Raw genomic sequence first — 18724 nt, 5'->3', positions numbered from 1 at the left:
CTCAACCAGTATACCACAATGCCTCGGTTTCTGAACAAGAGGAAGAGACCAAGTTATAGTCACGTGACTCCGTATCCCAACAACATGGCGACGAAGGAGAAAGACAGAGATCGCGGTCAGTCGATGACCTCGAAACTGAGCATCGGGAACTACATACTCGGACAAACTTTAGGTGTTGGAACGTTTGGAAAAGTGAAAAGTAAGTGTTAGTAAGGTTAATTGTGTTAACTATACTGTAATTAGGAGAGATCGATGAAAGCGTGCACAACTCCACGTACGCAAAATGCTTAGTCATTTGCATGTAGCAGAAAATTTGCTACACACGAATGAATAAATCACTGGGAAAATACAGTAATAATTGCTGTTATGATAGTATATATACTACCAGGCTCTATAGCATTACTAGGCCTGAATTGAAGGTACAAAGTAATGAAATCAGCGCGTTGATGCCTAACAACTAACGTGTTTGCATGCAAGAACCGTGCGATGTTGGTTCCCTGGTCATTCAAGACTTACTGTTGACTTTCACGCAAGTCAGGCCTCATTGATCTTAGCTTATTTACGTGTTATAAGCATACCTTCATCAACAACTTGATAATTGTATTGACCTTTGAGCGCTGCTGAGAAAACTCTTTATCTTTTATTTGTTGCTAATTCCATTAAAGCTCTTTACTCTTTCCATGTCATTTTATTAAAGTTCTTAATAACGGACTTTGAACTTTATTGGAGATCATGTACATGTAACTGCAAGAGTTCTTTAACTGAAACAAGAAGAAACACAAGATTAACTTTCTCGATGCGTTTATACAGCAGTTGTTTTTCACCACTGTGGCACGCAGTAGTGAACACTTCTTATATTATTTAAAATAGTTTGATACACAATATTAACAAATGTATACTCCTCTGTATACTATGATCTTAGTATACATTAATTATTTTGTATACAGTGGAACCTCGATATAACAAAGGGCCAAAGGACTGGCAAAATTTGTTCACTGTAGCTATATTTCGTTATATCAAGGTTCTTCTCCATATATTTTACTATTACTGGGGTGAAGAAAATCGTTTGTTATACAGAGGATTTCATTGTATAGAAGTTTGTTATGTATCAAACTACTTTATTATATTGCTGACTGTGTGAGTGAATGATTATAAGAATGAAAGACTTCATTTAAAGAAGAGTCATTTGACTTTGATGAAACTGAAAATGGCCCACAAATAAACAGTAATCAAATTAATTAAAAAATATTCTACAAATAAAAGAAATTTATACAGCTGTGAACATAATTTATTAATGGTAAAAAAGATAGAATTATAGAAATTGTTCACAAATTCTGTGTTATTTTTGTCCTTCCTGTCCACTTGGGATTTCTGGCTTAGTTTCTACAAGAATCAAGTGTTCTTTTTGTCATAATATAGTAAATCCAGTAACCAGTCTTGTTCAGTCAAGATGGCCGGGTAGTGCTTCTGATTGGTTTAAGAAATTTTTCCTTGCGGCACGACCAATCATGAGCAATACCCAAATCTGGATATTAGCATGTCATCAGTATTGAATTTCTGCGTTTGTTCCTCAGACTTAATTTCATAGGGAAACCAGTAGTGGCACTTCAAAATGTCAATTGTTTTCTCATGTTAACTTTAGTGTACACAACTACTTTATGGTGATACATACAAAGATTCCATAGGTTCATTTGTCAACAAAAACCCCTACTGAATGAGCTTTTCATTCATGTATAGATTGTCAGTGACATGAAATATGTGAAGCAATAGGATTGTAGAGATCACTTTTAGATGATAGCTTGTGAAAACAGCAATCTTGCTCCTCGCTTCTAGAGACATCTTACCAGGGGGATGTTTGCGCCTCAGCGACAGAAATTTCATACTGATGACGTAAATCAATGTTTACATAATTAATCAGGTTGTTTTGGGGTTCCAAACGTAAATTTGTTTGATTTTATGTTTTCCCCGGTTGATTATGGTGAACTTAATTTGTGTTTCTCTGTGAACGACCTCCGTGAATATGTACGGTTTTGTATTGGATTTATCATGTTTTCATACATCATTGTGACTATTTGTCTTTCGCATTTGTCTGTTTTTTTCTTTTTTTTTTTTTTTTTATAAAAATAGCTATAATACAGTTTAACTACTGCATGTACATGTGACCAATTAGAGCTCCTGACCAGATTCCAGACAGATTTTATGTCATCTGTATGGGATTTTTGTCACTGAGGTATAGTGGCGAGGAGGGAGGAGAGACAGTTGTTTTCTTGGGCTAACTTCATGATTGTCACTGCTATTAGAGAAATTACTAATTTTTGCACTCCTGTTCATTTTAGTGGCAGTACATCAACTGACAGGCCACAAAGTTGCAGTTAAGATCCTCAACAGACAAAAGATAAAGAACCTAGATGTTGTAGGAAAAATAAGAAGGGAGATTCAAAACTTAAAGCTCTTCAGACATCCACACATTATTAAACTGTAAGTATTGGGCTAGCGACTGAGCTTTTGCTTGAAATGATCTTGACCCCTATTAATGAATGGAAGTTTTATCACGTGGCAAAAAATATCTTCTTTTCTCCTTTGATACAGTGAGTTTAATCAGTTTACTTTCTTTTAATCCAAATTGTGCAATCTGAATGCATGATCACTGAACTTCGAACTTTTAGATATTTAAGATTCTAGTATTTCAGTGCTGTGTGATCAAAAAAGGGAGACTGGAGTGATGGGAGATTATCTCAAGGAGTGTTGGTGCGATTAACCCATTACAAATCCTGAAATCATGAAATGTGATTTTACTTTGCTGGCCTTAACTAATTCCTGGCTAACAAAATTTGTTGTAAAAATTATTCTTGATTTTTATAATATTTATTCTGTACTATTCCAGAGGGTCAGCTGAGCATCTATTCTCAGGGTTTTCAACAGTTTTTGAAGTAGGAGTTGCGTTTATTTGAGTAGGAGTTGCAAGGCCCGGAGGGCCTTGCTCTCTAGGGGGGTCTGGGGGCATGCCCCCCCCCCCAGGAAATTTTGAATTTCTAGACTCTTGGAGGCGCATTTTCCCGCATTTTGAGACGCAGAACTAGCAAATTTTAGATATCGAAAATACTGATAAATTTTGATGCTTTTAGTAACTTTATTAACCACAATATTAGGGTACGCTTTAACCACATTATTACCCGCAGCATCCTTTTTCTTTTTCTTGTTTGTCACTGTCAGCGACCACATCTCCCGTAAACCACGCTGTCGCTTTTCTGCCATTCTGCCGTGTTCTTGGAGACGAAATGTGGCGTTTTATATAGAGTCGCTTCAGAAACCGCTAACTACAATGTTCCCTGTAACTGAGACCCAGTCTTCGACTCGTCCTCAACGTTACGCAGAGAACGTATTTTAAAAGCAGACTCAAGATGTTTTGGCGAAATTCTCCAGAAAAATTTCAAGTTTGCTTGCTCGCAACAGCTTTGTGAACACTTACCACTTTTTATCAAAAGTTTTATTTGTCATATAATTTACCTAAGGGAAAGTAGGCGTCGCAAATCAAAAAGTTGCCGTGGGATGCGACGGCCGACGGCTGATTTTGAAAACACTGATTCTCCAAAATAAATTACCCCATTTATCAAAGATGTCTTTGATCTACAAACTCCTCACTACTGAGTCATCATTAATGCCTGTTGTTATTTTTGATTGTTGTATACAGGTATCAGGTCATTAGCACTCCTTCGGATATATTCATGGTTATGGAGTATGTGTCAGGAGGGGAATTGTTTGACTACATTCTAAAGCATGGAAAGGTAAGCATCCGTGGGCCTTCTAGGATCAAATTCAGTGCTGTTAAGATGCACGTGAGCTAAGGTGCTTTGCTGCTTATAAATTCTCATGCTTCAATAATAAGATTTATTGTTCATGTACTATTAATGACTGGTGCTAAAACCCGTCTTGAACATGTAATGTGATTCGGTTCTCATTAAGTGCCGGCAACCAACTAGAAAACTGGCTACTTTGAGGTCTTAGCCATCTGCTTTTGGGGAAAAATTGGTAAAGTGATGATGTGAAATCTTCAAATTGCCTACCGCACTTGACTGCCAATCCGTCTACTTTTACATCCTAGCTGTCTACTTTAAAACTTAATGAGAACCCTGATGATTATCTAATTGCATTACTTTACTCTGCTGTTTTGTATTTTTAGCTTGAAGAAAGAGAGGCACGCAGGTTTTTTCAACAGATTATATCTGGAGTAGATTATTGTCACAGACACATGGTGGTCCACAGGTATGGAATGGTGTCTTTCTTGGTACAGCGTAACAGGGTTATTATAATCGTGATTAACTGGCAGGAGACTGGTTGTAAATTATGGCTTTTCTGTACTTTTTCTGTACTTATTTGTGACAATCTTCTTTTTTTAGTTCCTGGTGCCACTTCACGGCCCAGTTCCTTTTCTAGGCTCTGTATTAACAAATTTTGTTTGCATGATACCACTAGAAAGAGCCATGTAACAGAATAAGTCACACCAGTGCAAGTTCACCGAAATTGCTGTACCAGTTTCAAGAATTTCATTTTAGCGCAAATCTTGCTCATAAACACCCCTTGAGTATCCTCAGTGTGACAGGTGTCATTGGAGCTTGCCATGGTTACCCTATCAGTTACATGTAGCTCTGTTTATTTTTTATGTCTTTGCCTCAGTGTTGCTCATTGCCAGCACCCACTCTTTATACGTATCCTCTTTAACCCCTTAAGTCCCAGGAGTGACCAACATCAATTTTCTCCTAACAATACCAATAATAATTAAAAGAAAAGTTTATGAGAATAAATAAAATGATCACCTAAGGGAAAATGCTTTGATCTTTGAACAAATTCTCTCAACTAATTCTGTAAGGAAATGTATGGAGATCAGTTTGGAGAATTTGTATGTGGATAATGGGGCTTAAAGGGTTAATGTGCCTATTAATAAGTTAATATTGTGAAAAAACCCTGACCTTTTTGTCCCTTTTAATTGCCAATATTGAACTCGACCAGTATTTCCCGACTACTGTTTGCCTTAGATTAGCTTGATATCGCTAAATTGTCATCTTATTCAGTTAAATGTTTCAAATTATTTGATTAGGGATCTTAAACCAGAAAATCTCTTGCTGGATGCGCAAGCAAATGTAAAGATTGCCGATTTTGGTCTCTCCAACATGATGACTGATGGAGAATTTCTTCGAACAAGTTGTGGATCACCTAACTATGCTGCACCTGAGGTTATTTCTGGAAAGTAAGTCTGCTTGTTGACATACAGTGGTAGTACATAAAAAGGAACCAGGTTCATAAAGCTCTTCAACATCCATTTTCTTGACATTATTTACTACAGCTGACTAGACTCTCTTGACACCTCTGTAAAACAGACTCCTAAGAAGGCAGCGTGGCCGACTGTTTAGAGCGCCGGACTTGCAATTCGGAGTCCCCGAATTCAAGTCCCACTCTGACCGCTAGCTTGATTTGTTTGCAGTAGTCCCACAAATTCAAATCCTCGACCATGCTTGTAAATAGCCAGCTGGTTTGCCTCCAGCCAGTTGGGATTCTTAACCCTGTTAAGGTCAATTTGAATTGTCACTAGCATTAGTGCTATAAATACTGCCAGGGGTAAATAACGGAATTATTATTATTACTGTTATTAATGATTGCTGCTGTTCTTTTGCAGGCTTTATGCAGGACAAGAAGTTGATATATGGAGCTGTGGTGTGATTCTTTATGCCCTTTTATGTGGAAGTGTGAGTATCAAATTTAAAAAACCTTCTCTTTGAATTCTAAAATTCCCTTTCTCTGTTTTGTAATGGCAGAAAATAGCATCTTTGGTAAGTCCTCCACTTATTTTGGTTTGTTTTTCTCCTTTCAGCTTCCATTCGATGATGAGCACATACCAACTCTTTTCAAGAAAATTAAAGGTTGGTAGTTCTACTCTCTATCTCTTTCTTTTTTCCCCTGGAACAGGATGTATGTAGCTATTAATTTTGTATGGTTTGGTAGTATTTTCTCTTAAATAAAAATTATTATTATTGTTATTTCCTTCAGGTGGTGTGTTTTACATCCCGTCACATCTTTCAGCGGAAACCAGTAGTCTTCTCTCTTCAATGCTCCAAGTTGATCCAATGAAAAGAGCTACAATGCAACAGATAAAGTGAGTTGGATATACTGTATTGAGTTGTCTTCATGTGAAAATTAGAAATTACTGCATCTCAAAAAGGTATTGCTTGAGTACTGTCCATTTTGTGAAAAATTTGTAAATGTTTTATTATTTCTCATTCATGATTTTGCTTTTGTTGTCCTTAAAGATCTGTAGCTTGACTTAACACCTACAAAAGCATGTTGTTGAGATAATGAATCTACATGTATAGAAAATGCAGGGGAAATAAGTTCTTTGTTTCATGGTAACAAAATAATTAAATTATTCTTGCAAGAAGAAAGAAGTCAAAGAATTAAATGATAGTGATCAATGATGTATTTGATTCCTTGTCATTGTGTTAATGAAGCTTTGACCTTTTGTGGTACATGTAATTGTCTCATTTTGAGGGACAATTTTGATATAAACATATAAGATTATTTTCCCTGTTCAAGAAAGAAAAGCAATGAAGATATTTACGTGTACAATGTACAGTCATCTTTTAAAGTTGATTGCTTTGTCTGATGTGAGTGTTTGATCTTTAATAATTATTTAAATACACTGTATCACTCCCGGTTTTTCCTTCAGAAATCATGAATGGTTCAGAAAAGATCTTCCAATTTATCTGTTTCCATCATCAAAATTAGAAAGTGATGTCATTGACCAAGAGTGCTTGACACAAGTTTGTGAGGTTGGAATTTCTTACTCTTTATAATATTTTACTTATCTTCTTTTGTATGTATAACTGACTACTTTTCTTGTGATTTGGTTTTGTATGTAATTCTAAACCTTTGACTCTGTGAATCAAATCTTTTAGTCTGACCATCAATTACTTTCACATCGAGTGTTTCCTGTGTCATTTTAATTTTTTTAAAATTACATCATTAGGGGCATTGTTTAACTTAAACTTGTTAATCTGAAAAGACATCCCCATTGACCTGTTCGGCTAACTCAATGTTGTACCCAATTCAAACCCTTTGGAAATGAAATGTTTTGTTTCAGGAATTCCTTGTCATTTAAATGAGAATGCCACTTTATAATGCAAATACAATACACAAAGAATTCTTAACCCCGGAAGATTCCAATTGGGTACAACATTGAGTTAGACAAATAGGTCTGTTGGGCTTTTTACATTTCTATGATGTATGTGAAATGATTTCCCTTCCCTCCCCTCCCCTCCCCTCCCCTCCCCTCCCCTCCCCTCAGTTCCTCAGAATTGCTTGAGCCAGCAGTGGTGGTATATGTTTGTAGTCACTGTAGTTTATTAATTTTGTCTGAAAGACAATTTAATGATGTGTTCCACTATATAAATATTTTTCACTCAACAGAAACTAAACTGTCATGAAACTGATGTGAGATGGGCAATAAAGAATGGAGATACACATGATCAACTGAAGATAGCTTATCACCTTATACTCGACAACAAGAGAATGAGAATGCTTGGTAAGTTCAGTATTGGAATGTGACCGGTTTCTTTGGAGGAACAGGCTTATTAGGCATTGGGATAAACTTTATTTATTTATATTTTTTACAGCTGAAGGTGAGGGAAAACTACATGTACAGGAGTTCTACTCATCTGTTTCTCCACCTACCTCTGCATTTATTGTGAAAGATTCGACGTCTCTTGTGGTAGGTGTCTGTGTTTACAAAAATTGTTTCAAACAGCAGTTTTAGCTCATCAAAGAATTTACGGCGGGAGGGGGGGGGGGAGTATAGTTGAAAGGACTCTTACAGCGGAACATGATAGCTTCAGCTTGCCAGAAGTACGATCTGTAAAACAGAATTTCTTTGCACCCACAATATACGCATTAACAAGTTGAAAACATTCATTTAAGGTCGATTAACAGTGAAGCTATGGCTCCAGCTTGTTCCCTGAAAAATGCATTTAGTATAAGGTTTATTAGATCAGTAAGTATTATTAAAGATCTGCCTATTTTTCACCAGACCACAACAGCAACACAGCGACCCTCATCCACTTCAGTTGATGTTTTAAGAACTGGGTCGACTGCTCTTCCCACTACACCATCCAAGAAAGTGCCATACCTCAGGTTAGCCCTGGGAAAGCGACCCAAATGGCATTTAGGTAAGTTTGTATTAGGCATACAGATAGTTTGTACAACCACCAGCTGTAAAAGTCAAGGAAGCCTGGTCAGTCTTGTAGCCAGTTTAGGACTAGGAAATCACTAGATTTGTCCATTGACATGTTAATGAAAGCTATATAATCAAAATAATGCCATCATAATAAAGCTATCAAGTTCTTTCTCAATAGCATTAGACAACTTCATGGTGAGTTTTCCTTCTGACGATAAAATCTGTGTATGAAGCCCTGTGATGTTACATTTCAGATTAAACCTCTTTGCCAGAACGTTTTTGTGATACCTTTTATTGTTTAGGATTTTGTACAAAAGAATTTGATTCTGCCATTGAATTTTTTTTTTTGGTCATGGGCAGGAGCAAAACACTTGAACAGCTCAACTTTTTGTCAGTGTTGGATTAAATTAACAAAGAATCACCAACCACTCGAAGAAATGAATAATGGTATCTCTAGCCTATATTTAGTTTATTGAGTCTTGTCATGTTTTTTGTCTTGTCTTGACAAGTCTTGCCCTGAATCATATTTTGAATTTGAGAAAAAACCGTGTTAATGATTTTTATTTTTGATTACAAGTTGTTGACCTGAGATCAGGCTCAATTTTCGTTTCGCTTTGTAATAACATTCCAGTGGTAGCCGTTTAAATAGAGAGAATGTATGAGAACCGCTAAAATTGGACCTGATCTCAGGTTAACAAGTTGTTTGTTTGTATGATTTCTTGCAACAGGTATTCGGTCACAGAGTAAGCCAAATGACATAATGGGAGAAGTATACCGAGCCATGATGTCTCTAGGATATGTGAGTGCTCACTTGAAATTCATCGGAATTTTAAGTCATTATTAATGTTCATTTACCGCACACATGTACACTCCCCCGGTCTCATTCTACACTTGCTGTTCTAGTCATCACCACTTATTAAATTTTAATGAACTATGATTTAGTAACCTTTGTAGTAAAAAGTTTTATTTATTGGAAAAATATTGTATTGGAAAAATTATAATGCCCTGAAAAACACTGTCCTTGTGTTGACAACAGTTTATGTACTTGAATGTGTTTGTGAGAATTATTGTGGGTAACTATTATAACTAATGAGGTTTTTTGACCTCTATAGGAATGGAAGATAATAAATCCCTTTCATCTTCGAGTGATACGTCACAATAACGGCACAGGAAAATATGTAAGTATTTTGATACATAGTCACTATATAATATAGTTTGAGTGTTTTGATCTAATCAGTAACTTGTTGCAAAATTCAATGTTAACAAAAATACCAACAACTCAAACTTTTTATTGGTATTTTGTACACTCTGATAGGGAGAATAGAAAAATAGAGTTCTGATGATTTTATTTCAGCACGCTCTTCATAAACTATGATTTTTTTTCTTCGTTTTGTAGACCAAGATCGCCTTGCAGTTATACCAAGTTGACCACAAGAGTTATTTGTTGGACTTTAAAAGCCTCCCTTGCATAGACCCTCCAGAACATTCTGAGGGAGTTATAACATCTGGAAAATCCTCCCGGAAATCATCATGTAATTCTTCCTTTAGTAGCCTTAAAGATTCCGATAACTTGAGCTCTCCTGGTCACACTGGCTCACATCACGTTATGGAATTCATGGAAATGTGTGCCAATCTCATTGTTGCTCTTGCTTGTTAAAGGAGGTGGGATATAGTTCTAGGATAATATAGTGAAAAGGAAGCAAATGGAAAGGTACATAAATCAGTGGAGGTGCATTTCAACACCAGAGGAAGTGATACAAATTGGTTGCCTGAGCGTAAAGTTATCTCAAATCAGTTTTTTTATGCATCATGAAACTGACATATGTGCGATATGCCACTTAACAAAAGTATCAACCATGACGGGGGAAAACATGTATGGAGACATTGACATCGTTTCCCTTGTAAACATGCAAGTTGTGGATGGAAGTGTCAAGAGCATGATGGATTAAAAGTAAAGAGAGAAGGAAAGATAAAAAGCGAAAATATCAAAGGTGTTCATGCTTTGGTTTCTACTAAGGACAGTACTTCTGACTGCAATTTGTGGTGAACATTTGGTAATACTAATCCACAGCAGAAAAATTAATGAATAAAACAAGCTGAAGAAATAGTCTTTGGTAAATGTACTGTAAATTACATTATATTTTTAAAATAGGGAAGCCTTTGGAATTTCAAGAAACGTATGTTTACTTGACAGTATTTTTAGGTTACATCCAAGCAAATCTGGATACGTTTCAGGAGTCTGCATTTTAATTTTTTTAACACGAATCAGCCCTCTGTCCACATGAAACCAGTGAATCTGGTCACCGAAACTCCCTTGTTTTGAAACTGCTCTCTAGATTCCGGATAAAAATTATGCAGTTTCAAAAATGACTGAATTCGAGTGGACATGGCCTTATGTGTACCATTTTTTTTTCCATCGGGACTTCTTTAAGGGGCCTAAACTTAACAGGCATTTTCCCTTTGAAGATGACAGAAAAAAAATAAAAAGTTATTCATTAATATTATTTATTGCCCAAGTGGCCTAAAACAGTTAAGTGTAATTCTTCAAAAAGTGCTGCTGCTTTGTAGAGGATTCATCCATGAAGACAACAAATTGCAGTACGATTCAGTCAGTTACATTTTTATTCTTTACTCATGACAAACTTGTTTTGTTCGCATGAAGATAGCAACGGATAATTCCATGTACATTAGAAGTAAAATTACCGACAGCTTTATGCTTCGTTTAGATGCTACTAAGTTTCAGAGGTGATTTCTTTTCTGGGAATGAGTCACCAGCGTGTTGTTTACTTGTAACAGAGGATTGACTATACAATTGAACCTCGATTAACGAACTCTTACAGCTGTATATAAAAAAGTGCAAACCAAAACATGAAAGACAAAACTTTGCCTTTAAGGATATAAGAACACTTGCTTCAATTCCAGACTGGCCGTATGTTTCATCAGTGAAATGTAAGATCTCATCTTGCTGCTTACATTAGAGCTGATGTGGATATCCCATAAGTTCTTCCCTGGTTTCATGAGACATTTAATGTTATATAGACAAAGGAAAGCGTTGTTATTCTTGTCCAAGTGATTTAAATTTGGTTTGAAAGAACTTGTGTTATACTAAGGTTTAGATTTGCAAAGGTAAGAAAAGTTGTAGCAAACCCAGTTTGTCTAAATTTTTTTTAGGTATGTGACTGCCAAGTTTTCATTTTGCAGTTTATTTTGGTGTACGGTTAAATCTCTTCCACACAACAGAAGTTGTGTCAGACTAATATTCGTATTAAGAAGAGTACATTGCAGTAAGTTTCAAGCAGTTCAGTCAGTTGCTTTACTTACAGGGAGTTTTAGTTGACGACGTTAGAGGATCGTGGAGTATCTATATTCATCTCAGAAAAGTGTCTACCATTCAGAGACCCTGAGATACACTGTTTCCAGTTTACAGCTACAGGAACGACAGGTACCTTAACCATGAATACGGATGGACAGCAGTCTATTACCAGTGAGTAACAACTAGGCTACAGGCTGGAGTGATGATACCAATACCACATTTGGGGAAACATGTTTCCTTTATTATACACGTATGGGATCCCCATACACAGAAACCCGTATACAGAAACGGTGTATTTTAAGGTCTTTAATGTTACCATAGTACCTGGTTTCTGTCAGAAGGGGCTTTGCCCAACCTCCTCTCCAGAGCAAAGGGGGATTAAACCACCCTGGGGATAAAGGTGGATTTGACCGTAACAGTACTTGTTTTGTGACTGCTATGTTTTTAGGTATTCAGTAAATTAAAATGTTATTGGTAAATAATTAGCATGCCTATTATTAAGCAACAAGGCATCTTCCTTTCCAAATAGCCTAAAAGTTATTTCCTATCCTTTTTGCCCTGCTATTTGGGTAAAGGAAAGATAAAGCGGTTTTACAGGCTATTGTTTTGGGAATAAAAGTGCATTTAGGTAGAGTTGTTATTATCATATTTATTTACCCTGCCTTTAATTTGTAGCTAAGTTATGAAATTTATTTGCAGAGGTATTAAACAGTTATTAGAGGTAACAGATTTTTTTCTAAAATAAGTTGAATAAACTTTAAAACAGATGGAAGTGACTTTCCTCTTGTTTTGGCTAGTTGTGTATTTGTTTGCTTGTTTGAGTGACCTGGTGTTACATTTTGAAAGAGGGCGTGGTCCTCCCCCCTCCCCCCTCCTTACTGTACCCCTTTCCGCCTACCATGACCTGTCTCTTTACATTCGAATTTCAAATTTCAAGAGCCTAACGCTCAGAGCATCTGTCGCCTACTTATCAATGTCGCTTTAGCTTGAATTTTTATTTTTTCGAAATATTTCCTGTGTAATTCACTAACGTGCGATTGATCCATTGTGGTAGCTGATCGTCTGGAGAAAGAGTCCTCCTTCTCACTCTCTGATTGGTTGAGAGTTCTTAGAGCAAGCGGGAGTGGGGAATGGATAAAGGGGTAATCTAAGACAGTCTTGGATTCTCGATTCCAAAATGAGTTTCTGTGGAACTTATTCCAATCGTTGGGAGAGATGAAAAAGGCCGTTCGCTCCTTTTAGATAAGTTGTATAAAGCTAAGGAGGACTTAACTTTACCGCTATTGAGGAGCCTTTGCATGTAGGATATCTCTCGCTCTTCCTTGAGATTCTACTTTTAACAGAAGAAAACAAAAATTCATGAGGCGAATTTCATGGCGGAGGCCCTTAAAGGCTCGTCCAAAGTCCTGGACGCCGGACCTCACGCGAGTCGCGACGCCGACGCGTTTTCCCGCCAAAACTTGTAAGTTTGTTGTCAACAAGAAAAGTAGCAAATTTTAATGAAGCGTTTCAGTGTAGTTGACTATTGATTTTTTTTTTTGGTGTTGTTGTAAATACGTAAGCCAAAATTTTGCTTTCCTAAAACTGCAACTTTTTCTCAAGCTGCATTCAGTTAGTTGTTCTTGGACAACGACGCGACGATGTTAAAATCTGTCGGAGCAGAGGAGAAGCCAAAAACACACTTGTTGTTGGTTGTCGTAAGTTTGAGCTTGACTGAGTTTGTTATGAGTTTGACTGAAAGTCGTGTATATCCTAGAAGTTCATATTTCAACAACAATGATTTGTTTTTGCCAAACAGTTTTGATTCTCAGGGTTAGCTTTTAAAAAACATGACCTCTTCAAACGCAAAGACGAACAAGCAAGTTGACTTGGATAACTTGATTCAAGAATTCTTGCAATGGCAAACGGTAAGTTGAGGTTTTACTATCTAACTTATTATTGATTAGAAATATAAATATTGAGCTCAAGCTAAAAACAATTTAAGATTAGTTTTGAGCTTATTTTATTAGAAGTAATTTTTTTCCCGTTGACGTATAAATTTACAGGCATTAAGAGATGCGGCTCACGAAAACAATTGCCTTAAAATGGAGATCCGTTCCCTCACAAGAAAACTTGAAACGAGCCAAGAAGCAGAAACGATTGCATTGGAAGGTGGGTCTACCAGGTATTCATAAATGAAAGCCTCTGTACCTGTGCCCCATGTCCACATTTTAAATTTGAAGTCCTTCTCTATATTCCTCGACCTTTTAGACGCTGGAAAGTTAAAAGGAATTATAGACAGTCTCCAAGGAGTTTTATCCAAACGCTGTGACCAGGAAGGTATTTTTATTATCATTATTATTAATTTTTTTTGTTGTTGTTTTTTTTTTTACAGTGAAAGAACTCGTTCTGATAGTATTTCTTAATAAATGGCAGACAACCACTTGACACTTAATTACCAACCATTTCTCTTAGCTTTCTTCTTCTTTCATTCCTAAAGGCTTTCCCGACCATTTGCTATACTATCAACCAGCATACATACACTAATTCCGAAAAGTTTTTTTTATGGTTCAGTTGGTTTTGTCATCGAATTCATGACTTCAGTATTAACAAAAGGCGTCAAATATAATAGCCTAGCTAACGGCAGATCCTCGCCAACCTTCTCTATCATTTTTATTTAAGTTCTTTTTTTTTATCACTTTTTTCCACCCCTCAGCATCCCATCATTTCCTCCCTATATTTCTTGCTTCTTCTTTGCCTTCCGTACTTCAAAAACAAAAATATTTTAACTATATGATCCAGGTGTTCCCTTTGTTTCTTTAGAAGAGAATGAGGGTCTAAAATCGCAGATCTCGAAGATGGAAGAAAAATTCAACAGCCTGGAAAAGGTTTATATATCCTTCTCATCCTCTGAATATTTACGTGATTAAATTTTCATATTATTTCAATGTCCAAAATAGCTGAAAACGAGACAATTTGTTTTGATATATATGGCAATTTCTTTTTCCATTTAATAGTTCGACGGTTGAAGTTTACCATTTACATAAAGCTCAACGTACGTTTCCACAAATGTCCAGTGCTGGCCACAAGATCCATACTTTCCTTTTTCATACTTAGTTCCACACTTCTCAGAGGTGTGGAAGTGTGGAAAAGTCTGAGGAAGTAAGGATATTGTCGCACTTTTCCCACAGGCACTAACCCCTTGTAATTCTTTACTTAGTTCCACACTTCTCAGAGGTGTGGAAGTGTGGAAAAGTCTGACAAAGTAAGGATATTGTCGCACTTTCCCCCAGTCATGAACCCTTTGTCATTCTTTACTTAGTTCCACACTTCTCAGAGGTGTGGAAGTGTGGAAAAGTCTGACAAAGTAAGGATATTGTGGCACTTTTCCCCCAGTCATGAACCCTTTGTCATTCTTTACTTAGTTCTGCACTTCTCAGAGGTGTGGAAGTGTGGAAAAGTCTGACAAAGTAAGGATATTGTGGCACTTTTCCCCCAGTCATGAACCCTTTGTCATTCTTTACTTAGTTCTACACTTCTCAGAGGTGTGGAAGTGTGGAAAAGTCTGACAAAGTAAGGATATTGTCACACTTTCCCCCAGTCATGAACCCTTTGTCATTCTTTACTTAGTTCCACGCTTCTCAGAGATGTGGAAGTTTGGAAAAGTCCGACAAAGTAAGGATATTGTCGCACTTTTCCCCTGGTCATACGAAACCACTGTCATTCTTTACTTAGTTCTACACTTCTCAGAGATGTGGAAGTTTGGAAAAGTCCGACAAAGTAAGGATATTGTCGCACTTTTCCCCTGGTCATACGAAACCACTGTCATTCTTTACTTAGTTCTACACTTCTCAGAGATGTGGAAGTTTGGAAAAGTCCGACAAAGTAAGGATATTGTCGCACTTTTCCCCTGGTCATACGAAACCACTGTCATTCTTTACTTAGTTCTACACTTCTCAGAGATGTGGAAGTTTGGAAAAGTCCGACAAAGTAAGGATATTGTCGCACTTTTCCCCTGGTCATACGAAACCACTGTCATTCTTTACTTAGTTCTACACTTCTCAGAGATGTGGAAGTTTGGAAAAGTCCGACAAAGTAAGGATATTGTCGCACTTTTCCCCTGGTCATACGAAACCACTGTCATTCTTTACTTAGTTCTACACTTCTCAGAGGTGTGGAAGTTTGGAAAAGTCCGACAAAGTAAGGATAATGTCACACTTTTCCCCAGTCATGAACCCTTTGTCATTCTTTACTTAGTTCTACACTTCTCAGAGATGTGGAAGTTTGGAAAAGTCCGACAAAGTAACGATATTGTCTCACTTTCCCCCAGTCATGAACCCTTTGTCATTCTTTACTTAGTTCCACACTTCTCAGAGGTGTGGAAGTGTGGAAAAGTCCGACAAAGTAAGGATATTGTCGCACTTTTCCCCTGGTCATACGAAACCACTGTCATTCTTTACTTAGTTCTACACTTCTCAGAGGTGTGGAAGTGTGGAAAAGTCTGACAAAGTAAGGATAATGTCACACTTTTCCCCTGGTCATACGAAACCACTGTCATTCTTTACTTAGTTCTACACTTCTCAGAGGTGTGGAAGTATGAAATAGTCTGACAGAGTCAGGATATTGTCGCACTTTCCCCCCAGTCACGAATCCCTTGACATTCTTTCCTTAGTTACACTCCTATGTATGAAAAGAGAATAAAGCGCAGTGGGAGTATTTGTTGGTTTTATTCCTGCAACTCGTTTTACATCTTTTTAAATGCTATTTTAAGTTTAGACAACAATTCTATGACTAGAAGATATTAGCCTTGTTTCACTGCCATCTGTTTGAATACCCGACCATAAAACAAGCCTACCTTTTCTCTGTCACGAAGTCCCCGTCAGTCCTTTATCTTCGTTTATTTATTTATTTATTTTTCAACGGAAACCTCAACAACGTCATCTCATCTATGGATTTTTATGTTTGAAATTTTTCATCTTAATGTGCCATATGTCAGACGTCTTATTCTGGGTTTTTCTCCTTCCTATAGATCTATTCGGCTGACTCATGCTCACTGTCGTACCCTTTGGGTATAAAACGTTTTGTTTTAGGAATTTCATATCATTTAAATGTGAATGCCACATCATAACGCAAATACAATACACAAAGAATCTTAACCCCGGGTACAACAGTCAGGTCTCTTAAGATCGTGACAACGCTGAAAATAGGCAGTAAAGAATGCAGAGTATGTGCGTTCTATCTTCCTTGCTTTAAGATCAACTTGATAAAGTTTATAAATGCTCAAATCAATTGTTATTGTTCTATTCCTTCATCAGGTTCATGACCTAAATTGGTCTAAAAATATACAGCATTCTGTATAAAGTAATAATTGTGTCTTATCGGCCTAGAGTAGCTACCTGCAGATCTCTCTGTGGAAAGGGGGGATTACTGTTTAGGTGCGTGTTATAGGGTCGGGAATATTTATGTTATCTCTACTGCATGTGACAATACTAAAATATTTGCATGGTCCACCCTCCTCTTCGTCTTTAGAGAGTCACCCTTAGGTGAATTCTTTTTCGAGGTTTCTTGGCCTCGAGCCGCTCGCCTCGGAGCGTGGCGTTGCTTCTTCTTCATAATTTATGTCCAACATTTACATAACCTTAGAGAAGAGGAAAAACTGCGAAACAGTGGATATGTGGCGTAATCTAACAATTATCAAATTTGAACCCGTACTGATAAGGAAGAAAGCTTGGTTGGAGATCGGATTTCTTAACTTTAAGTTTCTTTCAACAGCTGGCATTGAAACAATGGCTATATCTGCTATTCAAAATAAAAACAGTTCTTAAGGAAAAATGTAAAAAACCAGACAGAAATAAAACCAAGTGCTCATAAAGCGCACTGAGCTTCTCGTGACTCAGGGAAGTGCAACAGTAAACTCACCTTGTCAGACTATTCAACCCTTCCACACCTCCGAGAAGTGTGGAACTAAGTAAAGAATGACAAAGGGTTCTTAACAGGGGGAAAAGTGCGACAATATCCTTACTTTGTCAGACGTTTTCACACTTCCACACCTCTGGGAAGTGTAGAACTAAGTAAAGAATGACAAAGGGTTCATGACTGGGGGAAAAGTGCGACAATATCCTTACTTTGTCGGACTTTTCCACACTTCCACACCTCTGAGAAGTGTAGAACTAAGTAAAGAATGACAAAGGGTTCATGACTGGGGGAAAGTGAGACAATATCGTTACTTTGTCGGACTTTTCCACACTTCCACACCTCAGGGTAGTGTGGAACAAGGTAAAGAATGACAAGGGGTTCTTAACAGGGGGAAAAGTGCGGCAGTATCCTGACTTTGTCAGACTTTTCCACAGTTCCACACCTCTGAGAAGTGAAGAACTAAGTAAAGAATGACAAGGGGTTCTTAACAGGGGGAAAAGTGCGACAATATCCTTACTTTGTCAGACGTTTTCACACTTCCACACCTCTGGGAAGTGTAGAACTAAGTAAAGAATGACAAAGGGTTCATGACTGGGGGAAAAGTGCGACAATATCCTTACTTTGTCGGACTTTTCCACACTTCCACACCTCTGAGAAGTGTAGAACTAAGTAAAGAATGACAAAGGGTTCATGACTGGGGAAAAGTGTGACATTATCCTTACTTTGTCGGACTTTTCCACACTTCCACACCTCTGAGAAGTGTAGAACTAAGTAAAGAATGACAAAGGGTTCATGACTGGGGGAAAAGTGCGGCAGTATCCTTACTTTGTCGGACTTTTCCACACTTCCCCACCTCTGAGAAGTGTAAAACTAAGTAAAGAATGACAAAGGGTTCATGACTGAGGGAAAGTGAGACAATATCCTTACTTTGTCGGACTTTTCCACACTTCCACACCTCTGGGAAGTGTGGAACTAAGTAAGAAGTGAAGAAACTCTGGATTTCATGGCCAGGGCTGGACATGGCTCTACGTTTCCTGTTTTTATGGCAATATTTCAAGTCGGGTTATGCAATTGCTACAGTATAAGGCATTTGCAACAAGCTCTAATTGCCTATTAATTAAATAAAATATATCCTTAATTTTTTTTTCGGTCTTAAAGGAACACAAACTCCAAATGTCTGAAGCGTTTAAGAATCTTGAGATTTCAGAGCAAGCTCACAGACAGGAGCTCCTAAAATTCAAGGAAGAGACTCTTCAACAGAGTAAGAATTGTTTTGCTACTTAAAAGGCATCGAT

The 18724-nt window shown here is 37.3% G+C and overlaps 2 protein-coding genes across 2 annotated transcripts in view; both read left to right on the top strand.

Moving 5' to 3' along the window:
- The first annotated feature begins 1 nt into the window (after position 1).
- On the top strand, positions 2-12310 carry LOC140921144 (5'-AMP-activated protein kinase catalytic subunit alpha-2-like). Its single transcript, XM_073371109.1, has 15 exons — positions 2-199; positions 2337-2478; positions 3692-3785; positions 4181-4263; positions 5096-5245; positions 5672-5741; positions 5867-5915; positions 6043-6148; positions 6719-6821; positions 7459-7573; positions 7665-7759; positions 8075-8213; positions 8950-9020; positions 9334-9399; positions 9618-12310. Exons 1-15 carry the CDS (start codon positions 19-21, stop codon positions 9876-9878), a joined length of 1725 nt encoding a protein of 574 aa, XP_073227210.1. The 5' UTR covers positions 2-18; the 3' UTR covers positions 9879-12310.
- Positions 12311-13303: 993 nt separating this feature from the next.
- LOC140921564 (coiled-coil domain-containing protein 152-like) overlaps positions 13304-18724 on the top strand; it is a 10946-nt gene continuing 5525 nt past the window's right edge. Inside the window, exons 1-5 of the mRNA XM_073371566.1 lie at positions 13304-13441; positions 13580-13685; positions 13785-13853; positions 14337-14401; positions 18588-18690. Of these exons, the coding sequence (XP_073227667.1) occupies positions 13364-13441; positions 13580-13685; positions 13785-13853; positions 14337-14401; positions 18588-18690 (421 nt within the window). The 5' untranslated portion in view covers positions 13304-13363. The remainder of the gene's footprint in view (positions 13442-13579; positions 13686-13784; positions 13854-14336; positions 14402-18587; positions 18691-18724) is intronic.

The sequence above is a fragment of the Porites lutea genome, chromosome 12 (genome assembly GCF_958299795.1).
Source record: "Porites lutea chromosome 12, jaPorLute2.1, whole genome shotgun sequence".
NCBI lineage: Eukaryota > Metazoa > Cnidaria > Anthozoa > Scleractinia > Poritidae > Porites > Porites lutea.
The sequence above is the reverse complement of the archived record's forward strand: the minus strand, read 5'-3'. Positions and strand labels throughout refer to the sequence as shown.